Below are 25565 nucleotides of genomic sequence, written 5' to 3' on the forward strand. Positions count from 1 at the left end.
TATACTTAAAATGCAAGCATGCATGCCCAAATCAAATCAAGGTTTATTTGTCACGTGCGCCGAATACAACAGTGAACAGTGAAATGCTTACTTACAGGCTCTAACCAATAGTGCAAAAAAGGTATTAGGTGAACAATAGGTAAGTCAAGAAATAAAACAGTAAAAAGACAGTGAAAAATAACAGTAGCAAGGCTATATACAGTAACGAGGCTATATACAGACACCGGTTAGTCGGGCTGATTGAGGGAGTATGTACATGTAGATATGGTTAAAGTGACATGGCTTTAATAATGAAGTTATACATAAAGTTTAATTATGTTTGATTTTCCAAACACAGAAGTGATTATCATAACTATTCTTACTCAGGGTGATATCTAAAAATCTAAGATTTTGCAACAGGCTGCAGTGTTTTAAAATCTTAGAAAAATAGTTATCGTGACCAGTGTATTAATTTGGAGAACATCTCAAAATTGTACAGCACTTCAAGTCAGTCAATTCATACATATATACATGCATACATTACACAGACATACATACATGGCCAGAAGTACTGTATGTGGACACCTGCTCGTCAAACATCTCATTACAAAATCATGGACATTAATATAGAGATGTTCCCCCCTTTGCCGCTATAAGAGCCTCCACTCTTCTGGGAAGGCTTTCCACTAGATGTTGGAACATACCTGCGGGGACTTCCATTCAGCCACAAGAGAATTAGTGAGGTCGGGGACTTATGTTGGGCGATTAGGCCTGGCTCACAGTCAGTGTTGCAATTAATCCCAAAGGTATTCGATGGGGTTGAGGTCAGGGCTGTGTGCAGGCCAGTCAAGTTCTTCCACACTGATCTCAACAAAACATTTATGTATGGACCTTGCTTTGTGCATGGGGGCATTGTCATAATGAAACGGGAAAGTGCTTTCCCCAAACTGTTGCCACGAAGTTGGAAGCACAGAATCGTCTTGAATGACATATGTTGTCGCGTTAAGATTTCTCTTCACTGAAACAAAGGGGCCTAGCCAAACCATGAAAAACAGCCCTAGACCATTATTCCTCCTCCACCAAACTTTACAGATGGCACTATGCATTGGTGCAGGTAGCATTCTCCTGGCATCTGCCAAACCCAGATTTGTCTGATGGACGGCCAGATGGTGAAGCATGATTCATCACGCCAAGGAAACGTGTTTCCACTGCTCCAGAGTTCAATGGCGGCGAGCTTTACACCACTCCTGCCAATGCTTGGTATTGCGCATGGTGATCTTAGGCTTGCATGTGGCTGCTCGACCACGGAAACCCATTTCATGAAGCTCCCGAACAGTTCTTGTGCTGAACATTCTTCCAGAGGCAACGTCAGTTTGGAATGCAGTAGTGAGTGTTGCAACCAAGGACAGACGATTTTTACACCAGTGGTCCTGTTCTGTAAGCTTGTGTGGCCTACCACTTTGCGGCTGTGCCGTTGTTGCTCCTTGACATACCCACTTCACAATAACAGCACTAGCAGGGCAGACATTTGATGAGCTGACTTGTTGAAAAGGTGGCATCCTATGACGGTGCAAAGTTGAAAGTCACTGAGCTCTTCAGTACAGGCCATTCTACTGCCAACATTTGTCTATGAACATTGCATAGCTGGGTGCATGATTTCAGGTGTGGCTGAAATAGCCGTATCCACTCATTTGAAGGACTGTCCACATACTTTTGGCCATGTATACCGAACAAAAAATATAAACACAACATGTAAAGTGTTGGTGCCATGCTTCATGAGCTGAAATAAAAGATCCCAAAAATGTTCAATACGCACAAAAATCGTATTTCTCTCAAATGCTGTGCACAAATTTGTTTACATCCCTTTACGTGAGCACTTGTCCTTTGCCAAGATAATTAATCCACCTGACAGGTTCGGCATATCAAGAAGCTGATTAAACAGCATGACCATTACACAGGTGCACTAAAATGGCCACTACAATGTGCAGTTTTGACATACAACACAATGCCACAGACGGCTCAAGTTGTGAGAGAGTGTGCAATTGGCATGCTGACTGCAGGAGTGCCCACCATAATTTTTGCCAGATAATTTAATGTTAATTATTCTACCATAAACCGCCTCCAACACGTTTCAGAAAATGTGGCAGTACATCCAACCTGCCTCAACCTCAGATCACGTATATGGCCTAGCAGATTGCTGATGTCAACCTTGGGGAAAGATTGGGGTTATGGTATGGGCTGGCATAAACTACGAACAACAAACAAGATTGCATTTTATCGACGGCAATTTGAATACACAAAAATACCGTGACGAAATCCTGAGGCCCATTCTTGTAAGGTACTGTATCTGACCAACAGATGCATATTTGTATTCCCAGACATGTGCAATCCATAGATTAGGGCCTAATGATTTTATTTAATTTGAATGATTTCCTCATATGAACTGTAACTCAGTAAAATCAATGAAATTGTTGCGTTTATATTTCAGTATAGTGTGTGTTTTTATGATTACTTCATATCTCATAGCAAGCTATATCAGTGCGCCTACTAGCTACGTAGCTGGCAGCATCACATTCCCTGGCCAACTGCAGTACAGTGTGCGTGCCGCTCTCCATGGACCTTGCCAGTATTCAATACTGGGGTCAGCTGTGTGCGTTTGACTTTCTCAAGTTCGACATAACTAGGTTTACCAAAGTTTTAGGCAGATACTGAGTTACACACAAGCAATGTAATGAGGGACTACAATAAGGAAAAAGGTAAGAACGTGGCATTGAGAAATGTTTACAAGCTAACGTTACTATTGCTAGCTACATTATTGATTATACATTGGCACTTGCACGCATCTAACTAGTATATAAAATTGACCGATTTAACAGTTGGCTAGTATTTCGCAAGGCGAATATAGTAAACTAGACAGCTACTGTAGCACCGCACTGACGTTGACGATGGGTGGATGCCCATTTTACTCCACTTACCGAGGTAGTTTTCCCTGTGTTTGTCGCCTTTCACATCGTCCCAGTTGAACTGGTCTTGCCCTCCCCTTACACCCCCAGATCTCGAGGCACCAAACATTATTTCAGAGTTGTAATAAAGCTAAACGATGAAAGGCTTGTTTACACGTGCGCGCTAGGCCCTGTATTGATCTGCATCCAGGCAGTTTCCTTCTGACTGTCCTGCCAGGTTGGTTCTCTTCCACGTTCGCCTCGGGCGAGAAAGCTAGCACTTGGATTATATAGCAAGCTAACGTTAGAAGCACGTTGAGTAGCCTTTTTAGTATTTTGAAGAAATGTAGCTAGCTAAACTTTTTAAAAACTAAGTACACAACACCGTTGCAAACTGCTTTTTCTCTGGCGTTTGCACGATCCGCATGCGCGCAGATAGCTAATTTAGCTGGGGGCGTTCATTACGCACAGTTCGCGATGCTAAATCTGCTACCACTGTGAAACACGTTCATCAAACAATTAGATTATTTTCTATGTCAACTTTAAACATGGATTTGGTTGCAGATTGCCAGACGAGCTGTGGAAGTCTTATGTATAGTATGCGGTCTAAACGCTCACGAATTACTCGTTTATTTGGCTCGTGATGATGACGTCAAACTCGATCTGTGATGGCTCTCACACAAGGTAGACAGAATATGGAGAAGACGCCTTGGAGACATTATTGAGATCTTGGACCGCAGTCATTGCAGATGTATATGAGGCATTTCTTCAGGCTCTTCTCAGGTAGGATGATATACCCATTTGACCGCTAGTCTATAAAAGGTGTCAATAGCCCTGCTGTTTCCCTCTCATCACTGAAGAAGCTAGCTAGCCAGTCTGTCACACAGGCCATCAACATTGGTCAATCCCTGTTCCATTTGACAGAAGTTGATGTTTGCTTTCTAATTCTAAAGTTTAAAATGTATTGTTTACGTAATCATCTATCCTCTCCCACACAGCTATTAGAAGTCCAACCTGCTATAGATATTGAAAGTGGTGCCTAAATTAGGTGTCAACGTTTAGCTGGCTTCAACTTGGATGTTTCTAGAAAGCCAGCATGCTTGTGATTTTATTATAGGGGACAATATGGTGAGAAAAGGAGAACAGATTGGACCTGGATTGGCTGCTTTTGTCTATTTTGTTGTTGAATTGGAAAAAAGTGCCTTATTTAAACTGCATAAAATATGGATTCTAGGACCTTCTCATGCAATATGGTTTTTAGATTGTCAGGGGTGAAAATAAGATGGAGCGGTTTGGTATGAAGTACTGGCAAAAGCAATAGTGGGGTTATGCCGTCTACAGTTCTCTTGGAATCTATTTGACTATTTATCATTACCGCATGTAAGTCGCAGGAAAAATTCACAAATAGATGTGGAATATGCTCCAAAATGTGGTGTGGTCCAATGGTAACACAGACATTTTGCCAAGGCACAGAGAAGTGCGTGGACAGCAGTGTATGCATAAATTCAGGTTACAAGACTTCTTTAGGCCTAATGAATGAGTGAAATACCATAAGAAACATGTTGGATATGTTTTCACATCTTTTCAGTTCCTTAATCACATCTTTTCAGTTCCTTAACCGGTCAAACTGTCATTTGGAAATCTCCCTGGTCCCTAAATTCCCTCGCTTCGTGAGTGAAGAGGAAATTAAATCACTTTTCCGACGTCAACTAGGTTGTTGATGATGCATTGATAATTCTATCGATTTATGACATTCTGGTGAGCAAGGCTTTATTTAGTATTCTAGACCGGGGTTTCCCTAACTCGGTCCTGGGGCCCCCACTGGGTGCATGTGCTAGGGCAAAAAAAAAACTCAACTACACAGCTGATTCAAATAACCGTCTCATCATCAAGCTTTGAGGATTTTAATCAGCTGTGTAGTGTTAGGAGTTCAGAAATTAGCATTTTTAAAATGTAGACCTTCATTTGAAACCACTTTGCATGTTTTTTTTCCTTAACAGAAAATACAACACGTTCGGCAGAAAATAATTACATTTTCATGAAAACAGAAGTGCAATGCTATTTGGCTAACAGCCACACAAGTAAATGAACTTACAATGAAAAAGCAATGCATTTTTTGCATTTCCATCATATTTCTAATGTTTATCATAGAAAGAATGTAACCAACTACAGTTTCTAAGTTAATGTTACCCGAGAAACACTGAGAAAAGTAGCTACATATCAGTCAGTGCTGTCTGATGATAGAATGCCAGTTTGTGACTTCTCATCCAAGTGGAGAAGTATAACTGAAGCACAACATTAGTCTGACGCTGAGCAGAAATGACAATAAGAAGCTTTTTTTTTTTTTTTTTTTAATCTGCGTTTACAAAATGCAGCAAGATATCTTATGCGTTCTTTTTTTTCTGCATGAAAAACGCAGAATTCTGCATTAACGTGACTCCCGGGGGCCCCAGGACCGAGTTTGGAAAACCCTGTTCTAGACGAGCATCAAGTAATGACAGCAGATAAGCTGAATATATCAAATTATAGACAAGTTGATAAAAAAATTGCCTACCAAATGCAATACATTATAAGCGGAAACAAATCTAGATGAGGCTTAAACTATCCCCCCCGAAATCCCGCCGTCCCTGAGTAATGTGTGCAGGTAGTCTACATGAGCCTTTTGAAGTAACTGTTTGACTATCAGATGAAAACATCATGACTGGTTGTGTTTGACACATTAAAAGGTAGGCTAATACATTTTAAAAGTTAAACAACAAATCTAGACTATTAGGCCCATAGCGATCCTATTGAATTAGAGATTCTATATGTAATTCTATTAGGCCCATAAAATGTTTAAATAAAAGCACGAGCACACAGGAAGTACCCTGTACTGGGAAAAAATTACATATAATTTCACCCCTGGTTTTAAAGTTAAGCATATCCTCTGTGGTGGAATTATTCTAATCAAATGAGAGAGACTTTTGAATGTCTTCAAAACAATTTAACTTTATTTATTACTGCAGTAATGGAGTGTTAACGGTCACCCAATGGTGTAGACTTCAAGCCCAAACAAACAGGGTTAGGTTACAACTTTATACTGTTCCTGAGTCCTTGTGACGAAGAACCGATATAGAAATGATACAAAAAGGTACATTGTGATCTCATGCAACAAACATCAAGATTTACATGCCGCCAAATATGTCTCTAGTTAATTTAGTGCTTTGTTATACAGAAATAGTAATGTAACCAAGGACACGAGGTCATTCCCTCAAATGATTAAGTCCAGTGTTCATCTTCCATATGGGATAAATAAACTGGAGATTGGGTCTCCCTGGCACCAACAGACAGGCACACACACTAATCATAGAATGGAATGCAGTCTTTAGGTTATCATCAAGCCATCGTAAATCTACTGTCAGCGTTAACAGACACATGATAGTTCTAAGAACCCAATTCTGTTTGCCCTCAGAAAAACAGACCGTGTGAATGTACTAATATAGGAATACATTCTAATATATAGGTAATGTGATTAACATAATGTTGTAATTCTACGACACCTCCCTTTTTTGGGGCGGCAGGTAGGCTAGTGGTTAGAGCGTTGGGCCAGTAACCAAAAGGTTTCTGGATTGAATCCCCAAGCTGTCGTTCAGTTAACCCACTATTCCCTGGTAGGCCGTCATTGTAAATAAGAATGTGTCCTTAACTGACATGCCTAGCTAAATGTAAAAAAAAAAAAAAAAAAGTATAGCCTACACAAGTGGAATCTCTTACGTGACTGAACACTTTGTTCATATTGCTGACTGCATTAACTACTAATCAGTAGCCTAATGAAATTAAGAGCCAACTGATTTTACATGATGAAAGGTTGGTCACTGTCTGGCAAGGACCAATCACATGCTGTGGAACAGTGGAACGCATATAAGGGCCAACTGTCTTAGTAAACCTAATGTCAAATCTGTAATGGCATGCAGACTGTTTCAAATGTAATTAACTTTATCCCATGCCTGTAGTCAACTCGCATGCACCCCTTGTTTTCTGTCACATTTGAAAAGTGGTGCCTCGAGGTGTTACGTAAATCTTATAGGCTCATCCTATGTATGGTGATGTTGTAGACCCAGATATTTTCCTTGCCCCCCCCCCCCAAAAAAAACTATACCGATAACCGATTATTTAACATTTGTGACCTTTGTACCATTCTAGTACAGTTAAATAGTTGAAACACACACACTGACCAAAAGTTATTGTTGGCATTTATGTATGTCCCCATTACCAGTAAAAAAAAATATATATATATATATATATATATATATATATATATATATATTTTTTTTTCGCTTACTTGCTGTGCTGTTTCATTGTTCAGTCTCAACCAGGATTTCATCATACATTTCAAGCAGTGAAGTTTCAGCTCTGTCTGTCCGTGGCCTCTCTTCCTCGGTGCGCACTGTCACTGTGACCGTTTCCATCTTGTCCAGCTGTGTATAACATTTCACGTAAAACCTGTTTCTTGTCTGCATCTAGCATCGAGCATAGTGGCAACACAGTAGAGGCTCAAAGAGAATGCCACTGAATCTCTTGTTCACAGCCTCGAGTACTTTTGCAAGTTTTAATCCCACGGTCTGTCGGCAGTTTTGTTGCAGGCGTTTCAATGCCACGACAGAGGGTATCATGTCTGCTGCAGATGCAGTTGATTGGCTTATTTCTTGAGTCAGTTGTTCAAATGGCGCTAGGCGTGTGTTCATGTTTCAAACATGTTCTCAAATGCCATTTGAAATGGCAGCAGCGGTATGAAAACCAGCACATTCTTGAGCATGGAATACGACGAAGTCCTCGTCGACCCACTGCTGTCAGACTCATGGGGCTGACATCACTGGTCCAAATGTCAGTCATGAAGCTAATAGCAGTGACGCCCATAGCAAGTAGCTCATAGATGTGCGTTTCAACAATGTGTAACTCCAGTAGGGCAACATCTGAAAAATAGCGCCTACTTGGCAGTGTGTGTAGCGGGGCTCGACCAGTCGGCAAAAGCCAACATCATCCACGACAGAATGGTTTGTGCGCTAAGTATTTTTCTGCTTTTGTTCTATAGTGGGCCCACAGTGGGCCACGGTAACGGTACGGTTATATTGCATCCTTCACTCATGCTGCCAAACATACCCTTGTAAAACTGACCATCCTACCAATCCTCGACTTTGGCGATGTCATTTACAAAATAACCTCCAATACCCTACTCAACAAATTGGATGCAGTCTATCACTGTTGTTCTCAACTTGCCTACCTGGTTAAATAAAGGTGAAATAAATACCTTGGCATTTTTCCTATTTTGTTGCCTTACAACCTGGAAATAAAATAGATTTTTGGGGTTTGTATCATTTGATTTACACAACATGCCTACCACTTTGAAGATGCAAAATATGTTTTATTGTGACACAATCAAGAAATAACAAAAAAAACAGAACTACTTCAATACTTTGTAGAGCCACCGTTTGCAGTAATTACAGCTGCAAGTCTCTTTGGGTATGTCTCTATAAGCTTGGCATACATTTTGGCATCTATACATACATTTTGCCTGATCTTCAAGGCAAAACTGCTCCTTCAAGTTGGATGGGTTCCGCTGGTGTACAGCAATCTTTAAGTCATACCACAGATTCTCAATTGGATTGAGGTCTGGGCTTTGACTAGGCTATTCCAAGACATTTAAATGTTTCCCCTTAAACCACTCAAGTGTTGCTTTAGCAGTATGCTTAGGGTCGTTGTCCTGCTGGTAGGTGAACCTCCGTCCCAGTCTCAAATCTCTGAAAGACAAACAGGTTTCCCTCAAGGACTTCCCTGTATTTAGCGCCATCCATCATTCTTTCCATTCTGATCAGTTTCCCAGTCCCTGCCGATGGAAATGATGAGAGATGTTGGGTTTGCGCCAGACATAGCATTTTCCTTGATGGACAAAAAGCTCAATTTTAGTCTCATCTGACCAGAATACCTTCTTCCATATCTTTGGGGAGTGCTCCGTGGGATGTTCAATGTTTTGGATATTTTTTTTAGAACCCAACCCTGATCTGTACTTATCCACAACTTTGTCCCTGACCTGTTTGGAGAGCTTCTTGGTCTTCATAGTGCCGCCCCTTGCTTAGTTAGTGGTGTTGCAGACTAGGCGGCCTTTCAGAACGTGTATATATACTGAGATCATGTGACACTTCGATTGCACACAGGTGGACTTTATTTAACTAATTATGTGACTTCTGAAGGTAATTGGTTGCACCAGATCTTATTTAGGGGCTTCATAGCAAAGTGGGTGAATAGATATGCACACACTACCAGGAAAAGGTTTTAGAACACCTACTCATTCAAGGTTTTTCTTTATTTACTATTTCCTACATTGTAGAATAGTAGACAAAAACTATGAAATAACACAAGAAATCATGTAGTAACCAAAAAAGTGTTAACCTCTCTGGGGTATGTGGGACGCTAGCGTCCCACCTGGCCAACATCCAGTGAGATTGCAGAGCTCCAAATTCAAATACAGAAATACTCATTATAAAAATTCAGAAAAGATACAACTATTTTACATTGGTTTAAAGATGAACTTCTTGTGAATCCATCCACGGTGTCAGATTTCATAAATGCTTTAAGGAGAAAGCATACCTTACAATTATTTGAGAACATAGCCCAGCAGACAAATCATTACAAACAGTAACCAGCCAAGTAGAAGGGTTACACAAGTTCGAAATAGAGATAAAATTCATCCCGTACCTTCGATGATCTTCATATTGTGGCACTCAGAAGACATTCATTTATTCAATAAATATCCCTTTTGTTCGATAATGTCTCTTTTATATCCGAAAACCTCAGTTTTGTTAACATTTTCTTCAGTAATCCACAGGCTCAAACAGTCACAACAGGCAGACAAAAACAAAATCAAAATTGTTTCCGTAAAGTTCATAGAAACATGTCAAACGATGTTTATATTCAATCCTCAGGTTGTTTTTAGCCTAAATAATCTATCATATTTCAACCGGACAATAACGTCGTCAATATAAAAGGTAAACTAGAAAGGCACTCTCTCTGGTCGCGCGCATGAAAAAGTGACCCGGCAGGGTCCACTCATTCAGACTGCTCTTACTCCCTCATTTTTCAGAATACAAGCCTGAAACCATTTCTAAAGACGGTTGACATCTAGTGGAAGGCATAGGAACTGCAATTTGAGTCCCTAAGTAAATGGATACTGTAATGGCATTGAATAGAAAACTTCAAGAAAAATCCTACTTCCTGAATGGCTTTTTCTCAGGCTTTTGCCTGCCAAATCAGTTCTGTTATACTCAGACATTATTTTTTTAAACAGTTTAGCAAACTTTAGTTTCTTCTAATCTACTAATTAAGCAGATAATACAGGGAGATGGATTATACCATTGGTAGATGTCAACCACGTTCAATTCATTGTTGTAAATATTTATGCTTCCCATAATAGGTCAAGTAACTGTACTTTATTTAGAGACATTGAGAGGAAAATAAGTAAAATTGTCTACATTCCCATTGGCCAAAGTAATATGGTGTGGAGATTTTAATACAGTATCACATGATAATCTTGATAGCAATTCTGTTTGTGAGATAAGGAATATGTCTAAGGTCAGAGGTGTTCTAGATATTTGGAGACACTGAACCCAGATAATCTTATGTTTATATTGGGTATCAAAGATTTATCTATACAATCCCGTATTGATTTCTGAAGATATGGCTGACAAGGTTGATACAGTCTTAATTGAACCATAGATTTTTTTTAACAGACCACAAAGGGATCTCGATAAATATGCATGGTTTGTCAACAAAAAAAGTTTGTTACTGGAAAATGAACAAGACTCTAGAGAATGAAGTATTTAAGAAGGAAGTAGCAGGAATTATTGATAAATACTGGAATTGTGCCTGTGTTAAAAATACGTTTGGAAGTTACTGGGAGCTAATTTTTATTTATTTCACCTTTATTTAACCAGGTAGGCAAGTTGAGAACAAGTTCTCATTTACAATTGCGACCTGGCCAAGATAAAGCAAAGCAGTTCGACACACACAACAACAGAGTTACACATGGAGTAAAACAAACATACAGTCAATAGTACAGCATAAACAAGTCTATATACGATGTGAGCAAATGAGGTGAGATAAGGGAGGTGAAGGCAAAAAAGGCCATGGTGGCAAAGTAAATACACTATAGCAAGTAAAACACTGGAATGATAGATTTGCAATGGAAGAATGTGCAAAGTAGAAATAAAAATAATGGGGTGCAAAGGAGCAAAATAAATAAATAAATTAAATACAGTAGGGAAAGAGGTAGTTGTTTAGGCTAAATTATAGGTGGGCTATGTACAGGTGCAGTAATCTGTGAGCTGCTCTGACAGTTGGTGCTTAAAGCTAGTGAGGGAGATAAGTGTTTCCAGTTTCAGAGATTTTTGAAGTTCGTTCCAGTCATTGGCAGCAGAGAACTGGAAGGAGAGAAAGAAATAATTGGTTTTGGGGGTGACTAGAGAGATATACCTGCTGGAGCGTGTGCTACAGGTGGGAGATGCTATGGTGACCAGCGAGCTGAGATAAGGGGGACTTTACCTAGCAGGGTCTTGTAGATGACATGGAGCCAGTGGGTTTGGCGACGAGTATGAAGCGAGGGCCAGCCAACGAGAGTGTACAGGTCGCAATGGTGGGTAGTATATGGGGCTTTGGTGACAAAATGGATTGCACTGTGATAGACTGCATCCAATTTGTTGAGTAGGGTATTGGAGGCTATTTTGTAAATGACATCGCCAAAGTCGAGGATTGGTAGGATGGTCAGTTTTACAAGGGTATGTTTGGCAGCATGAGTGAAGGATGCTTTGTTGCGAAATAGGAAGCCAATTCTAGATTTAACTTTGGATTGGAGATGTTTGATATGGGTCTGGAAGGAGAGTTTACAGTCTAACCAGACACCTAAGTATTTGTAGTTGTCCACGTATTCTAAGTCAGAGCCGTCCAGAGTAGTGATGTTGGACAGGCGAGTAGGTGCAGGTAGCGATCGGTTGAAGAGCATGCATTTAGTTTTACTTGTATTTAAGAGCATTTGGAGGCCACGGAAGGAGAGTTGTATGGCATTGAAGCTTGCCTGGAGGGTTGTTAACACAGTGTGTTAACAACTAATGAAAATGTATATAAGGTTTTTGGCTATTTCAATGGGGAAATGAATTGCTCGTGTCAAGAGAAAGAATAAGACATCATAAAGGGAATAATGGATTATACTAAAAACTACTGAACTATCTTCATTGCAAATGCAGTTAGACTGTATCTATGAGGAAAAGGCCCGGGGAGCGTTTGTAAGATCAAGAGGGAGAGAAAAATAGAAAATATTTCTTTAATTTAGAAAAAAGGGCAGGCGAAAATACTTCCATATGTAAATTAACGATAAATAATACTCCCAATGAAAATCCAAAATAAATCTCTCAGCATGTATAAAGATTCTGATAGAACTGGGCAACATCAGCCCAGTCAACCTCCAATATGAATATTTTCTTAGACAATGTAGCAAACATTGCTAAGAAGATAGATAATGATTTTTGAGTTATCTGAAATTGAGAAGACTATTAAAAGGCTTAAGGACAATAGGTCCCCTGGAAATTATGGTTTAATAAGCGAGATTTATAAAGCATTCAATGATAAACTGATTCCTTTCATTCTTGCTATGTTTCAAGAATCAATAGAAAAAGGGTTGCCGGCTTCCTTAAAGCAAGGTTGTACTCAGGGAAAGGACAGTTTATATAAATGAGTGTCATGAACAACTACTTAACAACACCTTTTACAAGAAACTCAGAAGTGACCCCACTTTCCAATTTCAGAATACTATCTTTACTGTCCTAGAAGGGTATTTTAAGTTCTGGTCAGATAACCAAAAAAGAACACGACTTTTTGGCTATTCAACACCCTAAAATTGCCACGTTCTATACTATACGAAATTACACAAGAATGTTACAAAACCTCCAGGGCGCCCTATTGTAGTGGGCATTGATGCAGTAACGGCCCCTCTATCTACTTTTTGTTTACTTTTCTATTAGACCACTCGCAGAACAGCTCCCCTCCTTTGTAAAGGACACCAGCAGTATGATCTCTATTATTGAATCTCTTGATCCTCTCCCTGAGAATATCTTGTTAGTTTCTTTTGATGTTGAGTCGTTATACACAAATATTGCACACGAGGGCGGTATTGAAGCTATGGAACATTTTCTTCTGCAACGTGACCCTAATGAACTACCTTCCAGTCCCTGCATTATAACATTGGCTGAAATAGTACTCACACACAACTACTTTATGTTTCTAAATGATTTCTTTATTCACACGAAGGGTACTGCTATGGGATCCCCCATGGCTCCTAACTATGCTAATTTGTATGTGGGTTACATGGAGAAACAGTATTTTCAATCCTCTCAACAATTTTTTTTTGTATTATTTGGAAACGGTATATTGATGATATTAACACAGCTCCAGCTGTGTTAATATTGTTGAATGTGCTCCTGTTCGTACACCCAGTGAGACTAACAGATGTATACAGTAGATACTGTGTAGTTTGACACTGCGTTGGGATTTTGCAAACAGGACACTGACTTTACAACGCCTGGAGCTGTTTTGCGTTTTTCTTAACTCCTGTTCTGAACATTTGAGATTTACTATGCAATCTGATACACGTCAAATCCGTTTTCTTGATCTTCTGATCTTGTGTGAAAATAATGTTCTATACACGGATCTTTACAGGAAACCTACTGATTGTAACAGTTTGTTGAGGGCTGACAGTTGTCACCCACTTCCCTTGAAAAATAGTTTGCCCTACAGCCAATTGTTTTTTGATAATTATTTTAATTCGACACAATTAGATTTCGACAAAAATGTAACCAATTTTAAAATAAGGCTGTATTGTAACAAAATGTGGTTAAAGTCAAGGGGTCTGAATACTTTCTGAATGCACTCAAATAATGGCCCAGGTTCGTTTGTTTGACACCCCTGTCCTACAGACAACCTAGTGATTGCCTTCTTTCAGGTATGTCACAAACTGCTGGCCAGGGTTTAAACTGTGTACTGAGAGGTGATTGGAGGGATCAACGATTTGGTTTCACTATGTTTGCGCGTGCGTTCATACAGTCTGCTACCACAAACACCACATTTGACTGGCCCCAGGCTTCAGCATATAATCGTGTTGCTCAATTCACTTTCCTATTCTGTCCTCACACATCCTGCTGCTCAGCCAGCTCCCTCACTCACAAGTCTACTGACGGTGACCAAAGGTAAGAGGGAAGAGCGACTTTAGCCAATATGGTTAACAACTAAATAGTTTGCTTAATTTCAGTTTGAGACTAAACAGGCAGTCATTATGTAGAGATTAGAGTAATTGTGCCAACGAAACCGCATCTTCCATAACTCTTTTGTTGTTGTGTATTTTCAGCTGTTTGAATCTGGTGTTCAAAACCGAAAGTAAAATATGCAAAAACTAACCTTAAGAACGGGAAGTATAGTAATTAGGGTTGGGCTGAGTACTCGGACAAAATTAGTATCATAACTGATATGGAGAATTTTCCGAATAAGATTTTGACACGAGTATTATTATTTTTTGTAATTTAACTGTGATCGGGAAACTATTTTCAGTTGCCAGCATTTCTCGCTCTCACTCAAACTGTGTAAAGAGAAGCGTGCTCTAAACAACTATTGGCTAGTTATTCTGTCTGTAAAGAAACGGGCGGGGTATCGATTGAGCCTGCTGCAACGATTGGATTACAACGAACTGCTCTCAATTCCCAATACGGACAAGCGCAGCTCAGTTTCACTCACTCGTTTCCGGGCACAAGTTTTATCTTCTAACATCTTGTACGATCTGTAGCTAGTCATTGTTCAATTTAGTTATTTCCAGACGACTATGGTTGTTTTTGTCTGTCTACTTGGCGTTGTTTGGTAGGCCTACCTTGTCTGTCCATATAATTAATTATTCCACTGCTGACGACGTCTGCCATTATGTCGTGATCAAAGCCCATGCTTGCTTGCTATTATTTATTCTCGCATAGGCATTTTTAGGACATGTCAATTCGGAGAGGAAAAAAAGACCATTGGCAATTTTTAGCATTTAAATGTTGGTGAGGCAAACACCCCTATTTTTTTTATATACATGCCAACAAAGCCACTAGACAAGACACAACACTAAATAATACATTTATTAAACTATAACTGTGCCCACAAACTGTTAGGGCCTACTTAAAGTTGTCCCAACAGCAGAGCTTTTTTCTTCAGCGGCGCCTTGTCTGGCAGTGAAACAGTTCATGTACTGCCTTAAAAAAACAGCTGATATTGCTGACTTGCCTAAACAAATGTGGCTTCTACTGACAATTGAGATGTACAAACTATGGCATAAGGGGACGTCAAGTGGAAAAGACAATTTCAATTAATCTTTCTTAGCTACAGTATACATATCTCCCTGGCATATTGCAGCATACAATACATTTTTTAGACTCACGTTGTTGTGCTGTGCTCACTTGAACAGGAAGGTGATGCGTCGGTCCTTTGTGGCAAATCTCATCGAAGTCTGGCATTCTCTGGATTTATTGGGCTTTCAGACAACTGTGTACTCTTGGGGGGGGAACAGGGTTGAATCATGACATCAGTGATCTTCAGGTCAGAGCTCTAGAAAGAGGCCTGGGTTCCCGACCGTTCAAAATATATTTTCCCAGTTTGATCTTCTTTTTTCTTCTTCTTCGGACTTTCCAGTTGCCTTGAACTCACTGAAGTCTGAGATTCCGAGTTTCCGGTTTTGAACTGTGCCGAAGTCATTCTGGATTGATAGCATGGCCAATATTCAACCTTTTTTTATGGCTCAATTAATGTTTATCCTTTTATGCTTGGAAAATGACCCGTAAACCCAGACTTGGACCACACACCCACTCCACTGAATAACAGGCTAGTGATTTGGTTTGCAACGCTTGCAGTTAACCACTGATTCCTTCCAAACCACTCACTGTTGAATGTGTTTTCCAACTTGTTGTGTAATGTTTATGGCCGACGAGCACAATACATTTAATCTATAATTTCTCTTCATATGACAAGGGTTTGCCAGTAGATTGTTGACTTGGTTCATGATGACTGCTAGCTAAGATTTTGAAAGTATGTTGTCCAATCAAAGCTGCGGTTGATTTAATGTCATTTTTTCTGTGGACAATGACCTTGAGCCTTCTTGGATGGGCACTTCTAATGTAACTCTATGGCAACACCCAAGAGGCTTGGATTTACGAGCTCTTCCTGTAGATTTTGCAGTGACGTAGTGTCCCCATGAGTGACAGAACAATGAGCCAATCACGGCACGAGAGAATATTACCAACCCCTACGCTCCGTATTTTTCGCTGGCTGCCGCACCACCATAGAAATCACTGAGCTAGGCTGAAACACATGCATTTTGCAGCTGCCTTTTAAGAAAGGAGAACAGAGACCATGTTTGTATGCGTTTTATTGATTTGAAAAAAATGTTTACTTTACATGTATTAATGCCAAAATAACATGTAACAAAAAATATATACAATTATAAAACGGGTGACCAATGTTTTATATGGCCCTAACAAAATGTATTTTTTATTAGCTAAACAGGTGGGGTTCAAAATAAGTGGGGCTCTAACCCACCAGTCCTGCATGATGGGTCGCCACTGAAAATGACAAATTTATATTGTTTATCTTGATTTACAAGTGTCAGGAGAGAAATGTTGCTCTTGTAAGTGAAACAATATATGGGTCAAGTGAATTTGCCTTTCATCAAAGTCTCTGTCTGGAATAAATGTAGGCAAATAGCCAGCCATGCATCCTGCTCATAAATAGCCAATCTTGCCGATCTTGTTGATAATTGAATAGGACTAATTGAAGTAAATTGTGCATTGTCGTCTGATGGGGTTGTTTAACAATGTGTGTGAATTATTTTTGTTTTGTATGAATTATTTTTTTGTCAAATCGCCAATTGGCAACTCATCCCTTATGGGTTTAATTGACACATAAACAAACAATACATTAATTCACGTGGTGATAATGTAATGTTTTCTGCATCGCATAAAGAGTGAAAAAATGTAAATGTAAAAATCAATACATAACCTTTTTTACTTTTACCCAAACAATAAATATATCACTATATACAGAAAAAATGGAAGGCTTTTGAACCCAGTCTAGTACAAAGAGAAGATTCATATGGGAGACGAGCCTATACACACGTACCATTGACTACATAGACGCTAAATATTTTTAAAATGTAATTATAGGCAGCACTTTTCATTTTATTTCAGGCTTTATCTAAATATTCCTCAAATGCACAATGGACAAACATTTCAGTTTCTCCTCATCACTCAGCCACACAATGCCAGGTATATCTGGTGTGCTTTCTGGAATAAGAGCTATTGTTTATCGTGGTAGAAAGGGCTATGTAACTTGAAGAAATAGAGGATAAAATGGGTATTGTTCTCTATTTCTTCAAGGTCACAACAGATGTTCCGTATAGAAAGGTAATATGTTCATCAATCAAAAGACCCCAAATATTTATTATTTCTAGTAAACTCAAGAATGTTTACACCAAAAAAACTGAAACACTTCTCAGTACCTGGTTTTCTAAAATGCATTCCGTGTTTTTGTCTGGTTGATCATGAGTCTCCATTTTTATTTTGTATTTTTTTTACACATTGACTGCACATAATAACATGTTCTTCAGGTCTTGTTCAGTTTCTGCCATCAAAATAATATCAGCATATAAAACGATACTTAGCATTTCATCATGTCTTACTCCCAATATTTAACTGTCACATTTATTTTGCCAAATCATTACTAAACATAGCAAACAAAGTCGGTGATAAGGCGTCTCCTTGTTTTACACCCGAGGGTGTGGGAAACCAATCTGTACGATATTCATTAACAAGCACACAAGCAATTGGTACTTTGTAAAGAGACTGGATTGCGTGATAACATCAACCCCTCTTTAACAAACTTTGGGCTAAAAGATCCCTATTTGCGAAATCAATGAAACATGCAAAAGTAGTCTTTGTGTAATCTATTTCTTATTATTGTACCGATCGAGAAGATATGATCTATACAGGCTCTGGATTCACAAAAAATTATTTTGTTCTTCCACCAGAATGTTTTGATCCTCCTAAAAGGTCATTAGCCTATTGGTTGAGAATGAATGAATATAATTTATAAACCGTACTCAAACTTATGCCCCTATAATTCAGTGGCACTCTGGTCTTTTTTGAAGATTTGGGAATGGGATTCACTATATCAAGTAGATGGCAGTATACTGTACTCAAAACAAATGTGTCGCAAATCATATATGACATCAATTAATTAAGGAGATTTAAAACCTCATTAGGCAGTTTATCAATACCAAACGCTTTCCCATTGTTTGCGTCAATCACCTTAACTTCTGCCACAGACAGCTCCTCGTGTGTGTGTATTTCAACTGTACACACACCTTAGCCGGATACATTTAAACTCAGTTTTTCACAATTCCTGACATTTAATCCTAGTAAAATTCCATGTTTTAGGTCAGTTAGGATCACCACTTTATTTTAAGAATGTGAAATGTCATAATAATAGTAAAGTGATTTATTCTGGCTTTTGTTTCATCACATTCCCAGTGGGTCAGAAGTGTACATACACTCAATTAGTATTTGGTAGTATTGCATTTTAAATTGTTTAACTTTGGTCAAATGTTTCGGGTGAGTTTTGACCCATTTCCTCCTGACAGAGCTGGTGTAACTGAGTCGGGTTTGTAGGCCTCCTTGCTCGCACACGCTTTTTCAGTTCTGCCCACACATTTTCTATTGGATTGAGGTCAGGGCTTTGTGATGGCCACTTCAATACCTTGACTTTTTGTTGTCTTTAGGTCATTTTGCCACAACTTTGGAAGTATACTTGGTCATTGTCCATTTAGAAGACCCATTTGCGACCAAGCTTTAACTTCCTGATTGATGTCTTGATGTTATTTCAATATATCAACATAATTGTCCTTCCTCATGATGCCATCTATTTTGTGAAGTGCACCTGTCCCTCCTGCAGCAAAGCACCCCCACAACATGATGCTTCCACCCTTGTGCTTCGCGGTTGAGATAGTGTTCTTCAGCTTGCAAGCGTCCCTCTTTTTCCTCCAAACATAACGATGGTCATCATGGCCAAACAGTTCTATTTGTTTCATCAGACCAGAGGACATTTCTCCCAAAAGTACGATATTTGTCCCCATGTGCAGTTTCAAACCGTAGTCTTGCTTTTTTATGGTGGTTTTGGAGCCGTGGCTTCTTCCTTGCTGAGCGGCCTTTCAGGCTATGTCGATATAGGACTCGTTTTTACTGTGGATATAGATACTTTTGTACCGGTTTCCTCCAGCATCTTCACAAGGTCCTTTGCTGTTGTTCTGGGATTGATTTGCACTTTTCGCACCAAAGTATATTCATCTCTTGGAGACAGAACGTGTCTCTTTCCTGAGCGGTATGACGGCTGCGTGGTCCCATGGTGTTTATACTTGCGTACTATTGTTTGTACAGATGAACGCGGTACCTTCAGGCGTTTGGAAATTGCTCCCAAGAATGAATCAGACCTGTGGAGGTCTACAAATAAAATTCTGTCTTGGCTGATTTTATTTAGATTTTCCCATGATGTCAAGCAAAGAGGCACTGAGTTTGAAGGTAGGCCTTGAAATGCATCCACAGGTACACCTCAAATTGACTCAAATGATGTCAATTAGCCTATCAGAAGCTTCTAAAGCCATGACATCATTTTCTGGAATTTTCCAAGCTGTTCAAAAGCACAGTCAACTTAGTGTATGTAAACTTCTGACCCACTGGAATTGTGATAGATTATTTCACTGTAAAACATTGTTGGAAAAATGACTTGTCATGCATAATGTAGATGTCCTAACCAACTTGCCAAAACTATAGTTTGTTAACAAGAAATTTGTGGAGTGATTGAAAACGAGTTTTAATGATTCCAACCTAAGTGTATGTAAACTTCCGACTTCAACTGTGTGTGGGTTCTAACATTGATTTCCATTTTAGTTCTCAGGGAAAATGTCTTTATAAAAAATATTCCTCGAAATATGCCACATTTTTGTTACCTAAGAACAAACTAGCAAACCCCTTCTCCCACTCCTTAAGTACCTGTGTAATATCAGAGTTCAGCCCCTCTGACTTCCATTGGAATTTTCTAATGTTGTTTTGGTCCTAACTTGTTTATTTGGCTCAAACTGTTGAGGATTTCATGTCTGGATCTCCTCAAGGGTGTAATAACTGCCCTCTATCTCTGTTTGAGTAGGTGTAGTGTTTTATCAAACATGTTTTTTCTGAAATGCCTTGCTAAAATTTTCTCTTGTATTCCTATTTTTACACTGTAAAAATAAGTACTCAGCCTTGTGCATTACTGACCGTATTAATGAATGAGTGAAGCAATATAATGCCCTCTTGAGTGATGGCGCACTTGAGGTACAGGCTTTTACCGGCATTTAAAGCGCACTTCTGGGTTTTCCAATTTACGAGTATCAAGTGTGATAGAACAGATACAATTACGAGGATGAGGAGATCGGCACGTAGAACAGATTTACCGCTTCTTAGGCTTGCTTTCAATGAGAATGACCGAGATCTCACATTTCTATGCAAATTTGTTTGGGTGTCCAAAAAGTGACATATATTGCAGCTTTTAAACAGTCGTTCCAGACTGAAAAGCTGTACTGAAATCACTTCTTCTGCCTTGCAATCGGAAGCAGCAGAGTCATTTTAGGCTCTCCAATTAGATTGTTCCATGGGGGTGCCGTGGTAACCACTGTTGGGGTTATTTGGTCCTACTAGTCTTGCTTACGATGTGTACTACAGAATCACCAATTCGTCAGTTTTTATAGGATACCTGGTTTGTCATATTCAGCCCTTGGGCCTATTTGTGGTGTTTAGACCAGGTGTATTACACCACTATTTGAATATAGGCAAATAGAGATTTAGTAGTTTCGTCATATGAATAAAGGATAGGCCTAGGTATGTTTTTAGTCTCAAGAATGACAGCTGCTGCGCCGGGCCGTTTCTCCTCGTGACACCAGTTCCAACCGTTTGTCTCGTTACATAACTCATGCCATGAAGACATAATGTAACCACCACACCCCGTGCAGTGAGGAATTCCAGACTGTTGGATTCTCTCATCTTACCCCCTCCTCCTCCTCCTCTCCCCCAGCTATGGCAGGACCCAGGCCAGTGGTGCTGAGTGGCCCGTCAGGGGCTGGGAAGAGCACGCTGCTCAAGAACCTGCTCAAGGAGTACGAGGGCGTGTTTGGCTTCAGCGTCTCGCGTAAGTGTGCTCTGCACCAGTCCCCTGTTAACTGTGTAAAATGTCAGGGAGGTGTCAGTTCCAGAAATAAAATATCTAATTGTGTGCTCTCATCCTTTAGATACAACAAGGAGCCCTCGTCCTGGTGAAGAGAATGGCAAAGGTAGGTAGGGTTTTTAAACTCCACGATAGACACTTGTGCTCCAAATCCTCCTGTTGCATCACTTTTTAAAATTAGGTCGCCCAAAGATGGTTGAAGCTATGCTGTCCCCTGTGTCTTTATTCCTTTCAATAACCAACCTTTTTAACATAAAATTGTTGTTTCAGATTACCATTATGTTACAAGGGAGTATATGCAGGCCAGCATCGACAAAGGGGAGTTCATTGAGAGCGCAGTGTTTTCGGGGAACATGTACGGGACGAGCAAGGCCTCGGTGCAGGCCGTTAAAGACAAGAACCTGATCTGCATCCTGGACATCGACATGCAGGGCGTTAGGGCTGTCAAGACGACAGACCTCAACCCCATCTACATCTCGATCCAGCCTCCGTCCATGAACATACTGGTGAGAGCCAGGAGGCATTATAAAATGGTGTACCAGGGTCATTTGTGTCTTGTTTAACTTGTGTACAATTGGTTATATAAGTCCAATAACTCCTGATCTAACGCTAACCCACCCATGATGATCTCCCTCTGACATTTTGGCATTTTAGGAGAAACGTTTAAGGGACAGAAATACTGAGTCAGAGGAGAGCCTCCAGAAACGTTTAGATGCTGCTCAGGTGGACATGGAGATAAGTGAGTCTGATTCTGGAGAGACTTTGACCTAAAACAGAGTTGTATGTTTATAAATGAAATGTTGAGAAGTTCGTTAAGGATGTTGTCTAAAACGGTTCCCACGATCTTTCAGGCAAGGAACCTGGCATATTTGACATTGTCGTTGTCAATGATAATCTCGACGATGCCTATGGGAAGTTGAAAGACGCCCTTATTGAGGTGAGTTTGTAGCGACATAACAGAGCTGGGTATGATGGACGGGGCCATATGCACCATTTTAACTTAATAGATATTTGTCAGTAAATAATTTATAGATATGTCAGTGTTGATTTTCACCATATCCAAAATGTCATCCTCAAACCTACTTTCTTTCTTCAGGAAATCAAAAAAGTTCAGAAAAACAACTTGTCTTAAGCGACGAGAAACCTGACAGCCATCCTGGCCACTCCTTACAAAATGGCAGCCCTCCTATTCCAATCCTGAACATTCCGTCAGATACCGGTGTTGGAAGGAACTACAGACAACCTGCCTCGCCCCGAACCACAGATGGTAGCCTTCTGAGTGCGCAGGAATATCTTTTTACATATTTGGAAGATAGAAGTGAACTATTTTGCTGTATTTATTTATTTGCCTGGTGGTCAGCTTAAAAGTTGTTGTATTTTGATCCACAAAGAAAAATACTCCATTAATGGTTAACCTGGGACTACCTTGTTTTATTTTACTATGAAGGAGTACTGCACATAGGAGTTTCTGCCGCCAAGTCATTCTTCTGTGCATCTACCAGTATTATAGCCCCTAAGCATTCTATTTGTATTCACTCTGACCATAATAACAAGACTCATTCCACCTAGTGCTCAGCAAGAGCGGATCCTTGTATGGTATGTATGTTCGCAAATGTCCTGGCTTGCCCCGAAGTCTAGCCCTGTCGGTACAGCTTCGGAACATTGCTGTTCTGTTCCTGTCTAGCAGAACTGACCTGAAAATGTGGTTGTACTGAAATGCGTTGGTTGTCATTAGCCACAACACGGTTCCACAGCTATAGCCAGAAAGGTAAAGAGTAGGGAGAGGCCCAGGCCTTTCATTCCTTTTAAGAGGGATTGTTGACTAACAATATTGTCAACATAGAGCAGCTAACAACCAATCACAATGCCAGGGGCTTGGGCACTAGCTAACTCTGGCCCTTGCATCGTCATACACGGAAGCACCATCCATTCATATACATTCATAGCCGATCTCAGGAACTGACTGTAGCCTAGCTGCTGTTTGCTAGGGATCCTAGTCAACTTGTGTGTGTGAGGCAATCTGTTTGAAGTTTCCCTGTAGGTTTTTACCATACTATTGAAATTATAGAATGACTTAATTTACCAATAAAACAGATTGCCAATTAGGATTTACAATCATGTTAATCACTAGAACAGCTATACAGGAAGCTGCACTTTCTGAGACCACGACTTACCCCGAATAGATTTTTGTTCACTGTTGTACAGGCGTGAAACTTTTATGTTTTGTGTTCATTATTTTACAAATCTCACCTGTAGTATAATATGCAGTGGGTTCTTTTGGACAGAAAACAATTGAATGAGAATAAAAGATCAATGGCATATTTAAATAACTGGAGCAAGTAGTGTCAGTCCTTAAAGGAGAATAAAGAAAAGCGTAGAACTAAGCACACGGAACATCGGCTTTACTTGAAACTGGCTACATTGAATTCCACAAACCGGTCTTAAAAAAGGCTACATTGTTTCAGCAGCTTTTGATGGCTTTTAAGTTTGTAGTTTGACATGCCTTGTTTCACAAGGCAACTTCCATTCACAACCCAAATTGAGTGCATTAGTAACTTTTATTTGACACAGGCTACTGTGGCCCATGACTAATGCACCACTGCTTCTTGTCCTTTTGTGTTTGATCTCCCTTTGAATTCATTACTTTGCACAAATGACTTAATGAAACATGTTTGACTAACCAACGTTTCAATGATTGAAGGCTTGATTCAGTCTAAAGCTGAAGCTTTATATTCATTGATAGAATTTACGTTAATTTACGATTGAGCCGACATATGCCGCGTTTACAGTGAGTGCAGTCTCCACTAAAGCGGAAACATTGCCTTTAATTTGAAATCACTCTATAAAGCTGAACTTCCCCGATGCAGACTGAAGCCCTGCTTTGCATGTAAAATTGTTTTCAGTGGCCAGATATTGACACGTCACCCAACCTTCATTCAAGTCCTTGTTTTACAAATATGTATGCGTTTTACAACTGTAGTAAAGTCAAATAATGAAACTATATTGCCTGGATATCTTATTTTATACACATAGTGATCCAGTTTTCAATCAGTAACTGAAAACAGCCAATGATTTGCTTAACATTATAGCAGGTTGAAGGCCACGCACCTGACCTGAAATATGTAATCAATAGTTAGAGCTACCATTGTCGACTCCTAATTCTGGCTAGTATTTCTTAGCCCTACACTTTAAAACACTGCCAAAAAAAAAAAAGAGAGACATCCTCGCTGTCAACTGTTTATTTTCAGCAAACTTAACATGGTTAAATATTTGTATGAACATAAGATTAAACAACTGAGACAAACTGAACAAGTTCCACAGACGTGATGAACAGAAATGGAATAATGTGTCCCTGAACAAAGGGAGGGGGGGGGGTGGGGTCAAAATCAAAAGTAACAGTGAGTAGTATCTGGTGTGGTCACCAGCTGCATTAAGTACTGCAGTGCATCTCCTCAGACTGCACCAGATATGTTCTTGCTGTGAGATGTTACCCCAGTCTTCCACCAAGGCCCTCCAATCCAACAGGTCCCAGATGTGCTCAATGGGATTGAGATCTGGGCTCTTCGCTGGCCATGGCAGAACACTGACATTCCCGTCTTGCAGGAAATCACACACAGAACGAGCAGTATGGCTGGTGGCATTGTCATGCTGGAGGGTCATGTCAGGATGAGCCTGCAGGAAGGGTACCACATGAGGAAGGAGGATGTCTTCCCTGTAACGCACAGCGTTGAGATTGCCTGCAATGACAACAAGCTCAGTCCGATAATGCTGCGACGGACCCTCCACCTCCAAATCGATCCCGCTCCAGAGTACAAGCCTCGGTGTAACGCTCATTCCTTTGACAATAAACGCGAATCCGACTATCACGACTCGTCAGTGAAGAGCACTTTTTGCCAGTCCTGTCTGGTCCAGCGACGGTGGGTTTGTGCCTATAGGCGGCATTGTTGCTGGTAATGTCTGGTGAGGACCTGTCTTACAACAGGCCTACAAGCCCTCAGTCAAGCGCCTCTCAGCCTATTGCGGACAGTCTGAGCACAGATGGAGGGATTGTGCGTTCCTGGTGTAACTCGGGCAGTTGTTGCCATCCTGTACCTGTCCCGCAGGTGTGATGTTCAGATGTACCAATCCTGTGCAGGTGTTACACGTGGCCTGCCACTGCAAGGGCGATCAGCTATCCGCCCTGTCTCCCTGTAGCGCTATCTTGGGCGTCTCACAGTACGGACATTTTATTGCCCTGGCCACATCTGTAGTCCTCATGCCTCCTTGCAGCATGCCAGAGGCACGTTCACGCAGATG

General features: G+C 40.2%; 2 protein-coding genes across 6 annotated transcripts in view; one reads left to right on the top strand and one right to left on the bottom strand.

Annotated features, from left to right (window-relative positions):
• The window catches only part of LOC110508580 (multiple myeloma tumor-associated protein 2 homolog), a 28919-nt gene extending 11222 nt beyond the window's left edge, over positions 1-17697 (bottom strand). Inside the window, exon 1 of one of the 2 annotated variants that reach the window (XM_090225427.1) lies at positions 15406-17697. In XM_090225427.1, coding sequence (XP_090081553.1) covers positions 15406-15481 — 76 coding nt within the window. In that variant the 5' untranslated portion in view covers positions 15482-17697. Of the gene's footprint in view, positions 1-2954; positions 3597-15405 lie in introns of those variants that run through there. The other variant, XM_021589182.3, reaches the window with a different exon arrangement.
• LOC110508581 (guanylate kinase) lies at positions 2124-24270 on the top strand. Of its 4 annotated transcripts, none has more exons than XM_090225430.1 (7): positions 2124-2317; positions 21120-21233; positions 21334-21375; positions 21540-21775; positions 21924-22008; positions 22121-22206; positions 22366-24270. In XM_090225430.1, the coding sequence occupies exons 2-7, from the start codon at positions 21122-21124 to the stop codon at positions 22399-22401; spliced, it is 597 nt and encodes a 198-aa protein (XP_090081556.1). In that variant the 5' UTR covers positions 2124-2317; positions 21120-21121; the 3' UTR covers positions 22402-24270. The 4 variants fall into 4 exon arrangements, with proteins under 4 accessions (XP_090081556.1, XP_021444859.1, XP_090081554.1 ...); XM_021589184.3 differs by lacking the exon at positions 2124-2317 and adding an exon at positions 2517-2735; XM_090225428.1 differs by lacking the exon at positions 2124-2317 and adding an exon at positions 3368-3704.
• Positions 24271-25565: the final 1295 nt, after the last annotated feature.

The sequence above is a fragment of the Oncorhynchus mykiss genome, chromosome 28, assembly GCF_057628025.1.
Source record: "Oncorhynchus mykiss isolate SJ-2025 chromosome 28, ASM5762802v1, whole genome shotgun sequence".
NCBI classification, from domain to species: Eukaryota; Metazoa; Chordata; class Actinopteri; order Salmoniformes; family Salmonidae; genus Oncorhynchus; species Oncorhynchus mykiss.

Bases quoted from the DNA above. Each gene is read 5' to 3' on its own strand.
- LOC110508581 (XM_090225428.1), top strand. From the start codon at position 3,671: ATGTATATGAGGCATTTCTTCAGGCTCTTCTCAG. The intron at 3,705-21,119 runs GTAGGATGATAT...CCTCTCCCCCAG, and splicing joins TTTCTTCAGGCTCTTCTCAG to CTATGGCAGGACCCAGGCCA. The intron at 21,776-21,923 runs GTGAGAGCCAGG...TTGGCATTTTAG, and splicing joins CTCCGTCCATGAACATACTG to GAGAAACGTTTAAGGGACAG.